The sequence below is a fragment of the Anabas testudineus genome, chromosome 12 (genome assembly GCF_900324465.2).
Source record: "Anabas testudineus chromosome 12, fAnaTes1.2, whole genome shotgun sequence".
Lineage (NCBI taxonomy): Eukaryota > Metazoa > Chordata > Actinopteri > Anabantiformes > Anabantidae > Anabas > Anabas testudineus.
The window spans coordinates 10815144-10832642 of NC_046621.1; the positions used below are offsets into that span (position 1 = coordinate 10815144).

General features: G+C 40.7%; 2 protein-coding genes across 3 annotated transcripts; both read left to right on the plus strand.

The window, feature by feature from the left end:
* The first annotated feature begins 205 nt into the window (after positions 1-205).
* On the plus strand, positions 206-4191 carry jdp2a (Jun dimerization protein 2a). Its single transcript, XM_026356988.2, has 4 exons — positions 206-399; positions 2084-2301; positions 2721-2825; positions 2946-4191. The coding sequence occupies exons 1-4, from the start codon at positions 312-314 to the stop codon at positions 3129-3131; spliced, it is 597 nt and encodes a 198-aa protein (XP_026212773.1). The 5' UTR covers positions 206-311; the 3' UTR covers positions 3132-4191.
* A 4337-nt stretch (positions 4192-8528) lies between these two features.
* On the plus strand, positions 8529-17448 carry flvcr2a (FLVCR heme transporter 2a). 2 transcript variants are annotated; one of them, XM_026356608.1, is made up of 11 exons: positions 8529-9400; positions 10345-10486; positions 11629-11769; positions 12586-12653; positions 12868-12971; positions 13994-14104; positions 14437-14542; positions 14633-14744; positions 15274-15338; positions 15855-15966; positions 16283-16372. In XM_026356608.1, the coding sequence occupies exons 1-10, from the start codon at positions 8771-8773 to the stop codon at positions 15924-15926; spliced, it is 1551 nt and encodes a 516-aa protein (XP_026212393.1). In that variant the 5' UTR covers positions 8529-8770; the 3' UTR covers positions 15927-15966; positions 16283-16372. The 2 variants fall into 2 exon arrangements, with proteins under 2 accessions (XP_026212393.1, XP_026212394.1); XM_026356609.1 differs by lacking the exon at positions 15855-15966 and having other exon boundaries at positions 16283-17448.
* Positions 17449-17499: the final 51 nt, after the last annotated feature.

Here is a 17499-nt window from a genome sequence, read left to right on the forward strand (position 1 = left end):
GTTTTTTAAAACCATCTTTCCATGGAGTCCCTTCCTTCAGCATGACTTCATTATTTCATTTAACCGAGTAGACCTGACCGAGCTGTTTGGCCTCAGCCTCGGCTTCACTGTGGAACAATAGGTGCACAGTGCTTCAGTGTCTCTGCAGCGGTTTGCAGCCTCGGTGTTTCTTTATGGGAGGAGCGGTGCGACTTCCCCACTTCTGCCCTCACTATGTACTTTTTTACATCCCTGCTTACGTTTGGCTGGCATAGCCTAATTTCCGCATTCCCAAATCCTCCCAGATTGGGATCACGTTTAAAATCGGGCTGATGCAACGATTCCCACTTTTTAAAATCTACTCTCGACCTTCGGCTGATCAGAAGAAAGGACATTTGTTGCACCTGGGATCAAAGTCAGGTCGGTATGCAGAACTTCACGAGTCTTTAGCTGACTACATTTTTACATGCTGACGAGCTCCTTGGCGCGTCGGTCACAGCGAGCGGAGTTAGTCAAGAGGCTGTAATGTTGTCGCATTTCAGCGCATACTCTGGACTTTTACGTGTGCTTTGGTGCTCACATGAACCCTGGCTTTGTTTGTTTTTTACTCAGCATGCTACACAAAGATGCTTTTCTTTTGTTTGCATGCTCCTCTTCCAGCGAACCGCGGCGTGCACAGTTCAGAACAAACTGTCCTTATTGTGTCGAGTCTGGCTGATCGCCTTAATGCTGCGAGGTGGTTCCGACAAAAAAAAAAAAAAAAAAGCACACGATCTACACAGAAATCCGCTATGAACAACATAGCTGTACGATTTTTATCAGGCAGCTCTCTGATGGAAAGACAAAGTTACGTAAGATAAATGCCGCACTGATGAAAAACTTCCGCTTTCAAGTTGACCAGTGGCTCCAGTGTGCATGCTGCAACACAGATGACTACACATTTAGAAACCAGCCACTGAGAATTCATATTAATCTACGTGTCTGGGCTGCTGTAGAGGTGCAAAGAGTTTAAGCCTATTCTAATATTCCTTGCAGCTTCAAGGATGTAGGTCTGGTGCATGGAGAGAGGATAATCCAAATGCTCTCATGGGTCCATGTTGTGTAAGGGAGTCATCTTTATGGAGAGTGTTAAAATACATATGGTGACAACATGGTTTAGTCTTTCAAACTAACATTGACATGAGTGTGTATATTTAAAATAAACTGCTTGTTGTGAACCCGTGTTGCTTATGGTCATCATGTTGCAACACCAGTTCCACTTTGTCTCGTTTGACCTGCCATTTGGTGGAAGTGTAAAAAATGGAAAAAGTTATTCCCTGAGCTGTCTTCGCGCGTGATGAATACCCAGGTGGTGGCTTTATATGGTGATATTTGTGTCAGATAGTGTGTTTATTCCTGTAATGTGGCCAAAAGGAGTCTGAGTAATTGACCTTAGATAGCAGTTCTGGCTGCATCATGTGGCTTTGGAAATCCGCTGAGCTGTTGTGGTCATTTCCTGTTTCTTTGCCTCGCTTTTGTCACACACCTCTAGATTTTATTTTTGGCTAAACAAAAAGTTAAACTTTGCTTAAAATTTTTACCATGTTGTGCTTCATTTTGGCAACTGTGGTCCCCCTCCCATAACTTTAGTCTCACAAGCAAGAAACCACACGCACATGGCATTTGTCTTCCATGTCTAGCTTGAAATAGCCCCCAAATAAAGGGGGGTTTGTCTGGGTCTCCTTTGTACACTGTTCATCTCTCTTTTGGCCTCTGGAGATTAAATTAAGTAAATTCTTGCCAAGATCACTGTAAATGGTGGTTTATTCAGATGAAGAAGCACAATAATAGAATAGCGTAATGAGAGCAGACTCAGCATCCAGCTCCTATAACAGACCAGCAATTCATCACCATAAGGCGAGTGTGGCTGCTAGAAAGGAGCAGTGCACCTTGGGCAGTTGTCTTTGTTTTTCTATAGTTTTACAAAAGCTCTTTTCTACCCTCATACTATAAATATGCCCAGTAGGTTCAGAACCAGCGAAGTGGAGTTTTTCTGTGCTTTTCATTGATCTGCTTTACTCGCCGTCTTGAGTATCTCTCCCGTTTTTCTCCCTCTGGCCCCTAGCTGTGGTCACGACCGAGTCTGACACGATGCCAGGACAAATCCCAGATCCCTCTGTGACAGCAGGCTCCCTGCCCAGTCTGGGCCCACTGGCTGGGATCTCGGCCACAACGCTGACTGACAAGCTCAAATTTGGCGACCTCCAGGAGTTTGGGACAATGCTGTCACCTCTGCACCTCCTGGACAGCTTGGGGAAAAGACCCCTAGTCATCAAAACAGAGGTGTAGGACACTTTTACATCTTTATACACGTGTTAAAGATGTTAGTTTTTACTCATCATGCTTTTAGAATAATGTGTGTGTTGTTTTTATAGACTGTAAACCAGTTTGCTTGTAGCAAAAGTGTTCACAACATGGTGTCATAGCTTCATCAAGAGGACCACCTAGTGGACATAGTTGGTCATGCTGTTCTTCTCCAATGTAGCATAAAAGTACCACGAGTGTCCAGAAAAACCAAACAAACAACAACAAAAACAATGTTAGAAAGTCTATTTATGTGTATTTTGATCATGATATTAAAGAAAGTTCTGAATAAATGAAATAAAGTAGTATTAACCAAGTGAGAAATGCTTTTCCTAAACTCACAATGTGCAATAGATCCATACAGTAACCCTTAAAACTTTTCTTGTGCTGTTCTTTAGAGAGATGAAGAAGAAGAGAGGAGGAAACGAAGGCGAGAGAAAAACAAAGTGGCTGCAGCTCGGTGTCGAAACAAAAAGAAAGAGAGAACAGATTATCTACAAAAGGTGAGACATGCTTTTGTTGCTCTAACGCACTCACACAGGTTTATCTTGTGGTTTAATCAACATTTTATCTCAGTCTTTGGCAATCTCTTATTACTTCCTGTTCCCGTCACTCTCTCACAGGAATCGGAGAGACTAGAGATGTTAAACTCTGACCTCAAGGCCCAGATTGAGGAGCTGAAGCTCGAACGGCAACAGCTGATCCTCATGCTTAACCGCCATCGCCCCACATGTATCGTCAGGACGGACAGTGTCAAAACCCCGGAGAGCGAGGCGAACCCTCTGCTTCAGCAGTTGGAGGCCAAGTGAAGGTGTGAGTTTCTGTAGTTTACAGGTGAGAAGAAGCAGACAACTAGCAGCACTTAGCTTTGGGCCTCAGACATGCAGGAGAACCAGCCCAGCCCTTAAGTCACAGAGTGTTACGCCACAGAAATGTGGATCTAATAGGACTGAACACTGTTTGGATTATCAGATTCCTCTACGTTGCTTTTCCCACTTCACTCTGGTCATCAGAATTTCAGCGACTGTCAGGACGAATTTATAGGACAACTTTAGTCGTTGCCATCGTGGCATCACTTCACCGCAGCAGCTAAAATGACGTTAGGTTGCAGAAACATTCTCCACTATTGAAAGCATTAATGCTTAATATTCATTTGGTGATTTCCAAATGAACGATTTAACATTTCATTTAGGTTTTTTAAAGTCCAAGCTAAAACTCGGCTATATTTGATTATACAAAGTTTTATACATTTCGACATCATTTAAATTCATGTTTTGAAATACTTTTCCTTCTGTATTTGCCAAAATGACTTTTGCTTGTCTGTGAAAATCAATTCTGTGAATCATGTGAGTTGTAACTGAAATAACTCTAGAAGAGGGCATGTACAGTGGGGAGGATGAATAGATATATTGTGTAAAATGAATAACTACTGGAATGCATTAAGCATCACATACTGATGGTATGTGTTTGTTTTCATTTTCTCACTGAGTTAAAAATTCCCTATTTTTATGAAGCAAGTAGTTACAATTCCAGGCACAGAGGCATTTTTACTACACAAATACATTCATTACATTGATTTTCATTTTTTTCCTTCATATATTTGTTACAGTCGGTGCAGAGCGATTGTTTTTTTTCTTTAATCCTATGTTTTGGCGCAGGCGTCATGTATGCACACACACACACACACACACACACACACATATATATATGGACTGTTTACATTGTACTTTATTTTCTATTACCATATTGTTACTACCAATTATGTTTTTATACTTTTGTATATGATGTTATATAAGAATATAAGCTATCACAAAATCCCTTTTTGTATTCCCTTAAGAAATAAATGTGTAGTTTCTTTCTTTATTGCAATTTATTGTCCTCCAGGATTGAAAACCTTTCAGTGTGATGTTGCGTTTTTGTGGTTAATGGTGCCATCTGGTGATCATAAGGAGGAAAACCTGATTAACCCTCTATACAAAGGCAAAAACAAGTCTTTATATGCTATCTATGGATTAACCCTGTGCACACATTTAGATCTGCACATCTGTTGTAGTTTTATACAGAGGCTAGTTTTCTTTACTATCATCCATCCCAGCATATTTACCATTAACGGCAGCACACGTACCTCACTTCCTCCTCACAAGAAGTGAGGAAACCTTTTATGTGTGAGATTTTCAGCAGGTATTAAAGAGGGTGAAGACAAGGCAGTCTTTGTTCCTGCAGCAGGGGTTTAACTTGGTAATGAACAAGGCAGTGACTGGAGAAAGCAAAGTCTGGTAGAGAAGTCCTAACAACTTTATCATAAATGAAAAGAAAATGATTGAGCACAGAAAAGTCTTTTTGGCACAGTGTTGTAATTTGGGAGGTGAAGACGAACCAGACCACCATAAGGACAAACTGAAGTCTCACTTTGTGTACACTGTGCTCTGCCTGCATTGACTAACCGGCTTCTTTCCAAACACACTATAGCTTCCAGATAAGTCAGGTTCACTTCTTATCTCAGCAGCTGGGTGGAGTAAAACTCGGGTCTGCTGCTCTGCGCCCTGGTGTCTGCAATAAAAGGAGATTTCTCACACAGCTCAAGTATTGAATGAACTTGTAAAGAGCAAGTCTGCATTAGATAAGTCTGACGTTATCTCAGTCCAGGTGGATGGGCTTTATTTCCTCTGCATGGATAAAGCACAGTGATAGAGATCATTCATTCATTTTTTTTTTGGACATTTGAACTTTTGAATCTTCCGAGTGCGCTCGTTTTGATTGAAGCGCAACATGGGAGATAACGCTCGGGTCTCACAGGACACGAGAGCAGGGGACACGGAGGAGAAGGGTCCACATTTGAGAGAGAAGAGTCCAGATGGCACGGAGCAAATAGAGTGCAGCAGCAGCAGCAGCAGCATCCCAAACGGAGGCAGCGACTCCGCGCTCCCTACGCGTCTGTACAAGAGACGCTGGCTGATTGTGTTTCTGTTCAGCTCCTACTCCCTGAGCAACGCGTACCAATGGATCCAGTACGGCATCATCAGCAACATCATTATGAAGTTCTACAACGTGGACGGCTTCGCTGTAGATTGGCTCTCCATGGTCTTCATGCTCACCTACATCCCCTTCATCTTCCCAGTCACCTGGCTCCTGGACAAGAAGGGACTGAGACTCACGGCGCTTGTGGCCAATGCGCTCAACTGCGCCGGGACATGGATAAAGGTGGCCAGCGCCAAACCCGACCTGTTCGCCGTGACCATGCTGGGACAGTTTGCAAGCTCCCTGGCCCAGGTCTTTATCCTCGGGATGCCCTCCCGCCTGGCTTCTGTCTGGTTCGGAGCGGATGAGGTTTCCACCGCCTGCTCCATTGGAGTTTTTGGAAATCAGGTGAGTTGATCACTGGAATAGAATAAAGTTAAAATAAAATAAAGTGGCAAATAATGAAATCCTCAACCCACATTAACCTGGGGCCTTGAGGGTTAATGTGAATGTGTGGAACTGTATTTATTTACCTGTTGGCAGTCAGTCCAGTCTTTTATGCTTCAGCTGAGTGAACAAATATTTGGGACTTTATTTTTATAATTTAAACTGAAATGATCACTGGAGGTTTCCTGGATGTCACTTTGAGAACCAAAACTCTTCAATAAAAAAAAATCACCAACCAATCATCATCAATAATAGTCGAAACTGATATTTGCTACATGAGCATAATTGCTGTCTAAAGTTTTTATTTATGTAATTCAAGTCCAGCCTAACTGCTCCTAACACCACAAACAGAGCTAAGAATCATCCTGACAATTTCATTACCAGTAGCCCAGGATAAAACATTCACAGGAAGTGTGTGGTAAAGTTTATCTGCATGAAGTGATTATGGATTTTTCTTATTTGATAATTTGAACCTTATGGAGTATCAGTTCATTTTAAAGGCAAACCTAGACTCAGGTATTTTTGTCAATGGGATGATAATCAGGTGTGAGTCTTGGAGGGGCTGCATTACTGATAGAACAGAAATCTGGGACTTCACTATCAATCTGATCTTGACAACACAGAAGTGTGTCATGGCCCAAACAAAGGAGATTTGTTGAACTGACACTCAACAGAATGTGGATCATGCAGCGAGGCAGCACTCCTAAGCACACAAGTCTCTTCTGCCAACGAGTGGTTAAAAAATAAAACATGTTGAATGTCTTTGAGTGGCCGGGTCAAAGTTCTGACCTTCATCCTATACAATGCTGCGGAGGGAACAGAAGCAGGCAGTTCACCAACATCCCTGAGGTGAAGCTGTTTGAAACGAGGAATGAACTAATAAAGTGCACGGCTCATTAATAGTTAGCGGAAACGTTTAGTATTGCTGCAAATGTGGGTCACAGCAGCTACTGAATGCACAGGTTCACATACCACACATACATATTTAAGAGTGAGGGATTTTCTAAAATAAATGTGTCTCTTTTGTTTCATATCTCTCTTTATTTAGTTTTAGAACCTGTGTGAAAACCACATCCTAATCAGATTTTAGGTGCACAGATAGAGAAAGCACCACAGAATCTAGAACAAGTCAGTGATTAACAATGACTGAGGAAATTATTTAGAGACTGAGTTAATACATGACCAGAAAATGACTTTTTGAGTACTTTTGAAACTGTGTCAGCGTGTGTGTGGAGACACACACAGCATTTTTATTTCATTATTAAAGCTGGATTAAAAAATGAACTCCCATCCTGGGTTCATATAGTTTATACAGAGAGGCATGGTGGTAAACTGCTGACATGATCCCGTCTTGAACAGCTTGAATAAACATCAACAGCTTTTATAAGCATCAAGAGCATTTTGGGTAGTAGTTTGAGAGTTTTGATTCTCCTTTTCACTCGTGCCTTTCATTCATGCCCACACAAGAAGACACACACAATAGTGTAGTTTCAGGCTTGAAGCCTGGATGTCACAGTACTGACACTGGACGTCGAAGTTTGTTCAAGCTGCTAAAGACACAACCGACTGTTAATTATCACAAGAAGAATAAACAATACTGGGACTACAAATCATGTAGCATCTCTCATTTTGAGGATTGGAGGCCTTTGAATTACGTTATTATAGATTAAATGGCATCATAGTGATCATATCAGTATCTTTATATGTAAAAGTTAACATAGTTAAACAGTTAATCAACTAGTTATTGCACCTCTAATGCCCATGCAAATGTAGCTGTGGTGTGATCATCTCTGAGACACAGACACGTCACACCCTTAGGCAAAATTAAATAAATAAGTAGATCAATTGGGATGCCACCTGAAAAGGCCAAATCATTAATTACACAGCCCGACCGTCCCTCCTGATCTTTTCTGGATCTAACCAAGTCATATTTCACAGTGACAATATGATGTATTTTTAATACTACAACAAGTTCAGGTGATTACAAGTGTGGGTAATCTGCATTGTGAGGATACCACATGGATTTCATGCTGAAGAGGCACATCATTCCCTCTGGTTTGGGATTCACCTCAATAATAACACTTGGAAAAGCAACTTCAATTTGACTGGTGTAAATAGTGTTCAAGTTAAAGCTAAAACTCAGCATTTTTACTTTATTTAATATCCAATGATATGCAAGCAAGTACAACAAAATGTAGCCCTGTGTTTACAACCAACCTATTCAATCAAACAGCTTCAGTGTGATAATGCCCAAGAAAAAATATATAATAAAAACTGATCAAGTTATAATCACCTTTTGTTTGTCATGTAAAACATGTTTAATGAATGTATTACAGAATGGAATTACAGGAATTAAAGACTGATAATCTTATTTCCCATGTGTTGGTGGGACAGCATTTTAAATGTATTCTTGTCACTACAGGTTTAGCTTTAGGTTTTTTAGGTGTCTGCAACCAACATTTGAAGCAGTAGTGTCATGTTTCAGAAATAACTAAACAGATCTATTACCCTTGACCTCTCTGCACTTATTAGTCAATTTTCTGATGAACTTGCAGCCTCTGTTTAGCACCATGCTCGGTGGACTTTAGTTGTTATGTACATGTGTATATTATATGTCTATATGTAACTTTAGCAATAAAACTGAGTTCTCCTGGACCCTATAGTGCTTACTGGGGCTATAAGAAACAGGAAGGAGGAGTCTGAAATGAAAGGTTAAGCTTAAAAAACAGTGATCACATGACCTAACACCGGCACAGTCAGGCAAACCTTGACACTGACACAGTCTGTCAGGTATGTAAATGTCCGCAGGGGATTTCCAACACCACTTCTTCTATTTAAGCTAGAGGTTTACCTGTGCTAAATCAGCTGCACTAATACTCCACTTTAGTCACAGCACATGAACTTGTTTATGATCAGAATGCAGGAAATACCTGCTGAATGGGAGGAGCGGGTCAGGTGATCTGCCATCGTGTTCCTCTTCCCCATCAGCTGTTGAATTCTGCACAGACTCAAAGGAAACAGAGAAGATTTCACTGGAGGCAACATGAGCGCTCAGGATTATTTCTGTCACGGGAGTATGGATGGCATTTGGAAGGCCGGGGACAATGGTGTCTGTCCAGCAGAAGACGAGAAAGCCAGTTTGCTTGAAAACAACCACCACCTTCCTCTGGGTGAGAGCAGCGACACCTTGTTGCCTTCAGCTGTGGACACAGCACCCCTCATCCCATTCATGGAGACAAAGTTATACAAGCGACGGTGGGTCATGCTGTTCATATTCAGTGCCTACTCCATGAGCAATGGGTTCATGTGGCTACAGTATGGCATCATCAGCAACATCTTCACACGCTTCTACAATACTGACACCGTGGCCATTGACTGGCTCTCCATGATCTATTTCCTCACCTACATCCCTCTCATTCTTCCTGTCATGTGGGTGTTGGACAAACGGGGTATGAGGGACGTTGTAGTGGTGGGATCGGCCTTAAACTGCATCGGAGCATGGATCAAAACGAGCACGGCAAACCCCAGTATGTTCTCCATGGCCTTGTTGGGCCAATTTGTGTGTTCAGTGGCCACGGTTTATATCCTGAGCATCCCATCCAAGCTGGCATCTTTGTGGTTTGGACTGCAGGAGGTGTCCACCGCCTGTTCCATAGGTGTTCTGGGTAATCAGGTGTGTCTTTTCTCACGTTGGAAATTGATTTAATTTCTAATCTGGACATTGAAGTACCTGGAAATATTTCCCAAAAACGTCATAATCCAATTTAGCTTAGATTTTTTCTTTCTGTACAGTCAGTTCTAATTTATTAGATTACATGAGGACACCTTGTGATCTCACCATGCTCCTTATGCTATAAGTAAATGTAGACCATCAAAAGATGTCTGACTCCTCTCATGCTCTTTAACCTCGGAAGCCAACCTGTTTTTCTTTTTTTTTTTTTGTCTATTTGTCTATTTATGTCCTCTATGTGTCCTTCCTCTGTGTTAGACCAAACACTGCATACCAGTCATTGTCATGCATGTTCTTGTTTTGTGCTTGAGCCCCGCTCCCCACTGCTGAATATAAAAGGACACATTGTTTTTCGTGTTGACTTTCTCACCACGACTTTATTTGTTGGCATAGGTCCCTAAACCTGAGGCTTCCATGTGTTCAGGCTGAAGTAGTTTACATATCCCCTTGGATGGTTAGAAATAGTTCACATTAACAAATAAGTAGGTAGGATTTCCTCAAAGGCCACGATGCTTTGAAGATCAAACAGATCAAGTTTGTGTGCCAAAAGTAATTTCATAAGTCAGGTCAACCTTCATTTGGAGCAACTATGAATGAACCTATTTTAATTATTTACACAGCTGTACTCATCAAAAATGCCCAAAAAGTAGGAATACTTTTTTTTCTGTGGATACCTGCCAGTGGTTTACCAAAAATGGCCTCTTTTAGGGATCTTTTAGGGCCTTGTGTGTCCTACAAAGCTTTCCCTATCAAAACCTTATTTACTCAAGCAGTAGTGATGGTCTGGGTAAGTCTCTGGATGTTAACAAGTCAGTATTATGTCCTCTGTATGTAGTTATCAGCTGAAGTTGCAGAGTCATTTATTTACTATTGCCTCTCACCTACAGATGGGTATTGCCATTGGGTTCCTCATTCCGCCCATCCTTGTGCCTAATGTGGACGATATCAATGAGCTGGCTTACCACATCAGGATCATGTTCTACATCAGCGCTGGCGTTGCCACCCTCATATTCATCCTTGTCATCATTGGTAAGTCTTAAAGGGAAGCTGATGGTTTCCATCCAGAGGCTCATAGTGTGGATAAGAGCTATTACGCATTGGGGCAATAAGAGCCCACTGCAGGTTTGTTACAATGCCATGAAACACCTAGTTAGTGTTTTCTGGTGGTAGAGACTGACAAAGCTGTTGTCTCACCTCATCTCTCTTTTCCCTTACAGTTAAATGCCAATGGGATTTAATGATTTTAGTTGACAGTGTAATTATATCTTTTAGATTAGGACAGCAACAACTCTGTGGACGGATTCAAGTTTGACATACACTTTTATTCTTTTTGGTGTTGAGGCTCTTTATCTGCTTGTTGGGCTCTTAAGGCTGCTGGAAAGCTGAGTCTCCCTGAGATGTGCTTTCTACCGAAAACTCAGCAGCGTCACAGTCCACTGGATGAGCAGCTGCAGTAATTGCTGTAATTGTCTACCATTTGAGATGAGATGTGTCTGGACATGGTGACATAGAAGTGTTTTATGAAATCATCTTCCCCCTCAGCTCCATTAAATTCCAGTTTTACCTCCACAGAGGACTTGCTTAAAGTCAGAGAAACATGGTGTAGCATCTCTGTGTAATTCTGGAAGATACTAAGTGGCTCAGAAAAAAAGGTCCTTGTTTCACAATTGCAAATTTACAGTGTTTGTGGTTGAACTTTGGTGAGTTCAGGTCCCGTTAACGGATATTATGTTATTAATATTCATGTAATATAGCCTATATATAAGACCAAATACTATACGTGGGTAGATGACAGTATATCAGTGCAGGTTATCTGCCTCTACGTTTATGTAAAGAATCAAAAGAGAAGTAATAATAGTTTGTTCTTGATCCAGTCTGGGGCAGTCTGGCCTCACTGACGGGGTATTGATATTATTGAGAACCAAGGGTATGATTAAAATAATATGAGCCAATATAAGGACAAGTATAAAAACTAATGTGTACTGTGTGGTAATAATCTGTTCAGTTGTCATGCAACAGATAACAAAAAACTAGTCATCACCTATAATAACCGTAAAGAGGCTGATCCTTGTCAGTATGATCTCCAGGAACCTTAACCCTCATCAATAACTGCACTGACACCTTAAGTCATAAACTCTCAACTAACCTGCTGAAACACTGTTTGTTTCCAGTGTTCCAGGAAAAACCAGAGCTTCCTCCCACCCAAGCCCAGGCCCAGGCCAGGGACATCCCCCCCGAACAGTACTCCTACACGGCTTCTATCTTAAGGCTGCTGTGCAACAAGCCCTTTATGCTCCTGGTGGTCAGCTATGGTGAGTCTCCATAAATATAAACATAGTTATTATAGCATTGTCAAAAGAACAAATCTAACGGTTTCAAAACACTTTTGCACAGTACTGTAGGTTCATAGAAAAGTCCTTTGAGAGGATGCCATACTGATGTCAGACCTGCGGTATTATCACATCGTTATGATATGAAGGTCACAAACTTACGTCACACTATCTGGGATAAGATGATGTGGGAATATTGAAGTGAAAGGTAACCAACATGTAAACACCACCAAATAAACGTGCAGTTGATGCTGTCATAAGCATATTTGTGTAAACTCATAGGCTTAATCAGCCGGTGTGCAAACACGAGGATGTGTCATCACACGTGGACTTCCAGTAAACTGCCTATGTGTAGCATTGATCTAAAGGTCTGTTGAGGTGTTTTTGCTCAAAGGTCATTATTTATTAATATCAGTATTGATGATTGACTGTTTGAACAAATTTAAAGTTTGGAAAGCTGTAAAAATATTGATTTCATTTGTATTTTAATTAAAAATTAATTTGTTTTTGTATTTTGTTTTTGTAATAAGTATTTTTTTGTTGTTGTAATTTTACTAAGAGACACTTACGTTTTTTTGGGAATGTCCTGATCGCATTAACACAGTTTAGACCAGTGACCTGCTAATTCACCTGTCCCAACAACCAGAATCAGTCCATCAGGTGACAATCTCACCTCCCTAACCATTAGGCCACCGCTGTCTCTGTAAATGTAAAACCTGAACATGTCTCAATGTCCCATCTGCAACTTCTGCAGATCAGTTTAGAATAAACAGCCTGTTTTCTGTTTGATGTCTGCAGGGCTGAACGTCGGCTGCTTCTATGCTGTATCTACACTGTTGAACCGGATGATCATTGAACACTATCCTGTAAGTGCCAACGTGTGCCACCCAAAGCATGCTCCTGCCTTATGTGCTTCCAAACGTTTTTGTTTCTAATTGTCTTTCTGTGCATCTTCCTTCTTAACAATCAGCGACTGATTGTTAACGCCTACAGTTACTAGGGCGAGATAACTGCAGGGTGCAGAATGCTGCAGATATCTCATGATGTGTGGAATCAGAAATCTGAGTGTTTTCTTTTCAGGGTGAAGAGGTGAATGCTGGGAGGATTGGTTTAACAATTGTCATTGCTGGCATGGTGGGCTCCCTGATATGTGGCATTTGGCTGGACAAAACCAAAACCTACAAGTAAGCTTCTTTTATCAACACTTGACAGGGACCAACACTCAGTCCAAGTGTCCCAGTAGTTTTTCTTATATGATTTAGTCTCTTGATAAGGAGATAGGGCTCCTATCTTGCTATTGCACTTTTCAGTCAAATAAAATCGATTGACTCCTCACGGATGCAAAGGTTATCTGAACATAGTTGTTTTTATTTCTTTTTACCAGTGTAGTAGACCAGCTTAATTTAAACAGAACCATTTAGATAATGGTCCAATGCCAACGTCATCATATCAGGTTTAGCAGGTACAATATTTTTCATGTTGACCATGTTAATTTATTCTGTTAGCTTTACTTCTAGCACTATTAACACTAAACATGAATAAATGAAAACTATCCAGTTATACTTTCACATTTTCAGTCTTCAGCTTGCTCATCTTAGTTCTACGCACAGACTCTTTGCTTGAATGTCTTTGAAATCATCCATTCACAGGGAAATGTCCAAGTGAATTAACGCTTTTGTTCCTAAGTGGACATGAATGAGAATTCAGTTGTATATGTGCTCTTCCCCTCTGCTTATCTAAAGTGACAGGCTATACTCTGTTGGTCCTCCCAAGTCGTTTGCTGCTGTATCTAAGGTGGAAAACAGCAGCAATAAACCTTAAAATAAAAATGAAACTGTACCTCCGAGCCGTGTAGAACAGAGAGAGGCAGACAGAGGAGAGGAAGCGCAACTAGTTTTATGCACGCACAGCAAATGACACATGTTAAATAACAAGGAGAGTCACTACTGTAGCTCATCTGGGGCCACTGAGTGTACATGAAAAACCTCTTGTTAAACCATGCAAGTGGATTTGTCTGCTCTGATCAGCTTTAACAGGCATGTCGCAAACGTGTCACAAGGTTCAGATTGTTAACATTAATGTTAATGTCAAATCCGATTGAAACTGGACTTCATCTTTAGAGTTCAAACAGTCTATACCTACAGACTTACAAAGAGTGTGCTGCGTATTATGTATGCTGTGTGTAATTGATTGTATTCTTCCTCAGACAGACCACCCTGGTGGTGTATCTGCTGTCTCTGATTGGGATGCTGGTCTACGCCTTCACTCTCAACCTGGGTCATCTGTGGGTGGTATTTATCACAGGTGGAATCTTAGGGTAGGTAATCATAAAACAATGGCGACCACCATGGTCATAAACATCACAGGCAGGGCTTGAAATTAACATTAACTGACAAATGTGGGTAGGAATTTACTATGGCAGGCAATGTTTTCAGGTGGCACGTGCCCCTCCTTACAATTATTGCTATTTATGATAAGCTGATTATGGCCATAACTGGTTTCCATAGCAATTTCTTTTGTCTGCTTTTTTTTCTGAGATCGAGACAGAGTATTATACAGCATTATACCCTTGCCCTACTTATTTCTAAAGTACACCACACGCTGTAGATCTACTCTATAGTCTGACCTTTCATCTATGTCTGTCTGCAGTTTTTTCATGACAGGATATCTGCCTCTGGGCTTTGAATATGCCGTTGAGCTCACTTATCCAGAGTCAGAGGGGACATCATCTGGACTGCTCAACTGTTCAGCACAGGTCAATAAAGGAGACACTGGACAAACATATTAGACAGAATGTAAATGTGTCATGTTGGTTTCAGTCTACAATCATCGAATTTCATTTCAGATCTTTGGAATCATCTTCACCATCGCCCAAGGAAAGATTATAGATGCATGGGGGACTTTAGCGGGAAACATCTTTCTCAGTGTCTTTCTGTTAATAGGAACAATAATGACAGGTAAGGTACTAAACTCTCCTCTACTTCCTTAGAATACCTCTCCTGGAAAACGTTCACTGTTTGCAACACAAAAAAAAAAACAAAAAACATTTGAAAGTCACAGAGAACATTAAACTTGTGAGAACTATTTTGGACAAGCACGCACGTGACATTAAAGGGAACATTAACACACTTTTTGTTGTAGTGGTATAGCATGACTGATTCTAATCGAAACCACCTGGACTTATATGTTTCAAAGGATAATGTGGGCCTCTAGTGGATGAATGAATAATCACATTCACATCACATTAAAAACAAACAGTTTAATTCAAATTTCTGACATTTCTTGTTGTGTATTTAATTTAGTAACTTTTAAATTATTTTTGTTTTTATATATTTCATTAAAATTCATATGAATATCAAAATGTTCAAATATTCTGAGACATAAAACTGCACGAGTTAATATGTTTTAACTTTCCGTCCTGTGCTACATGCTAAGGCCATAACTCCCATGGTCTAAACCTTTCTCTCTCCTCTGTGTTCATCACAGGGTTCATCAAGTCTGAGCTCCGACGACAGAAGGCCAACCTACAGGCTGAGGTGCAGACACAGAGTGTAAGTACTTCTGTGTGCGCTACATGGAGTCAGAGGTGGGATCTTCAAAACAATGTAAAGAGGGAGTGCGTTAGGTCCCGGCCTGAGTTTCCTTCCTGTTTGCTTCTCTGCAATTCTCACTACTCTGCTGCAGGCATATGAGTGAAAGCAGGAACTGCACAGCTGCACTGGTGGAAACTTAGTCCCCAAACTCACTAAAAACATCCTTTGCACTCAAATACAGGAAGAAAAAGAAAAACTCTGCCTTTGTCTCTCCAACATTATTTGTTTAGCTTTCACTGATATAAAATATAATGCCAAACTATTTTAAAATAACTAAATTGATTTACTACAAATATGAATTTACCTCAGTAAAGGCTGTGCTGGTTCACTGTTGAGCTAGAACACAGGGAAGAGGTGTCTTTAATACTGAGTGTGCAGAGGTTTGGTGGAGGCAGAGTGGTGGTGATGCTTTAGAGGTGATCGTGGATCATGTGGTGGCCCCTCAGAGGTGTGACACCTAAGCTATCATTGCAGCCGAGCCCTGCGTCGCCAGTGCACAGCTACGGGGCCACAGCGTGCAGTGGCCCCATTCAACAGGAGTCTTGAAATTCACACCACACTAAATCCAAAACACACACCTGTCAAGGTAGGAGCACACACTTTGAAACACACACACAAATACTCAGGACAATAATAGCATTTAAAAGCAAAGAAAAAGTTGTTATGAAGATTAAATTAATATTTCTGTATGATGTGTTTTTGTCTTGAACATTTTTTGCTTTAATCAAACCGATCAAAATCTAAACGTGAAGTGATCATTTCACCTTTGTGATCCACTGGTACTAAATTGATAATTAGTGGCAGATTTTGTAGTTTTTGCTGAAGTATGTCACAGTTGTGTTCACTTCTCTTCATTTGTTGTATGAGTGAATTGTTTCGCGTTCTTGTGTTTGCATTTGCAGAAGGCAACAGCTGACCTGGAGCAAGGCGAACCTGAAATCCTTAAAGTGGGAAAGTTGTAAAGAGGTTAACGTTCCTTCTGCCGCAGACACTATACATGGATTAAAAACAAACGTTGACTCATTGACATGCACAAACATGCACGCGTGGCCACAGAGTGAGACAGCCGCTGTGAAGAGTGAACACATAGAGACTGACGCACACTGAGCAGCCCAGCTCTTTGTCAGCCATTTATGGACTAAGAACCTGCAGAACTGCTGTACTACACGATGCACAGGTTCATGGTATGCAGAGTGCAACTTAGAGTATCCCAATACAAAGCACAAGTCAACCATGTACACAAGGAACATACTTGAAACCATAAAAGCTTTTATAACCCTATAAAAAAACACATTTTATTTTATCCGGCATTGTCTTGTCAGTGCAATCCTTCTGCCACTTTAGTTACTCCAACATTACTACACTGAAAATGCTCCTTCCTGCTTGATTAATGTACTGTTCCGTGTTTCCTAATATTGTGTGTAACTGAACTCAGTCTTCACTTTGCTGTAAGTATTAATTCTGTTTTTTGAAAATGCAAGTTAAATGCAGACTAGGGGCTGTGAAGCGTTTTCCTGTCATGGCAGTCAGGTTACCAGTTGCCTCAACAAGTCACTCATATCATCTCTGCCTGCCATTCAGGATCACATGGAAGTATTACTTCTGAATACTGCTAATTACTGTATAACTATGACTGATGCTGTGCATCTGAGTACACTTTGGAAAGTCAGTTTTGACCTTGTTTTTCCTGAAAGTGATCTCGACATTTGGTGATGCATATCTGGCTCAACATCCAAGAGCATCTGGAACATTAGGAATGTCAGCATAGCACAAACATGAAGGAAGAATAAATTTGTCTATTGCCCTTTTCATTTTGCACACAATGTATTATATTCTTACCATGTGCATTTGTTACTGAGAAATGTAGTTCACACTGTGTAATGAGTATTTGTATTAATATGTTGTACTCTGGGAATTGACCTATTTTTTGATTGTTATGTGAGGTGCTGGTTATTAATTCAGTGACATTTTAAGGACATTTCACAGTGCTGTGAAGCGTTTCTACACATGTAGAATTTGTTGTCTCTGCAAATGAATTAATTTTAATACAATCTATTGGATTTTCTTAGAGTGAGTACAAAGTGTAGTGTTTTCATTATAATAATTATAAGATTATAAT

Bases quoted from the DNA above. Each gene is read 5' to 3' on its own strand.
- flvcr2a (XM_026356608.1), top strand. From the start codon at position 8,771: ATGAGCGCTCAGGATTATTTCTGTCACGGGAGTATGGATGGCATTTGG. The intron at 10,487-11,628 runs GTAAGTCTTAAA...GTTTGTTTCCAG, and splicing joins ATTCATCCTTGTCATCATTG to TGTTCCAGGAAAAACCAGAG. The intron at 11,770-12,585 runs GTGAGTCTCCAT...TGATGTCTGCAG, and splicing joins GCTCCTGGTGGTCAGCTATG to GGCTGAACGTCGGCTGCTTC.
- jdp2a (XM_026356988.2), top strand. From the start codon at position 312: ATGCAACGATTCCCACTTTTTAAAATCTACTCTCGACCTTCGGCTGAT. The intron at 2,302-2,720 runs GTGTAGGACACT...GCTGTTCTTTAG, and splicing joins CCCTAGTCATCAAAACAGAG to AGAGATGAAGAAGAAGAGAG. The intron at 2,826-2,945 runs GTGAGACATGCT...ACTCTCTCACAG, and splicing joins GAACAGATTATCTACAAAAG to GAATCGGAGAGACTAGAGAT.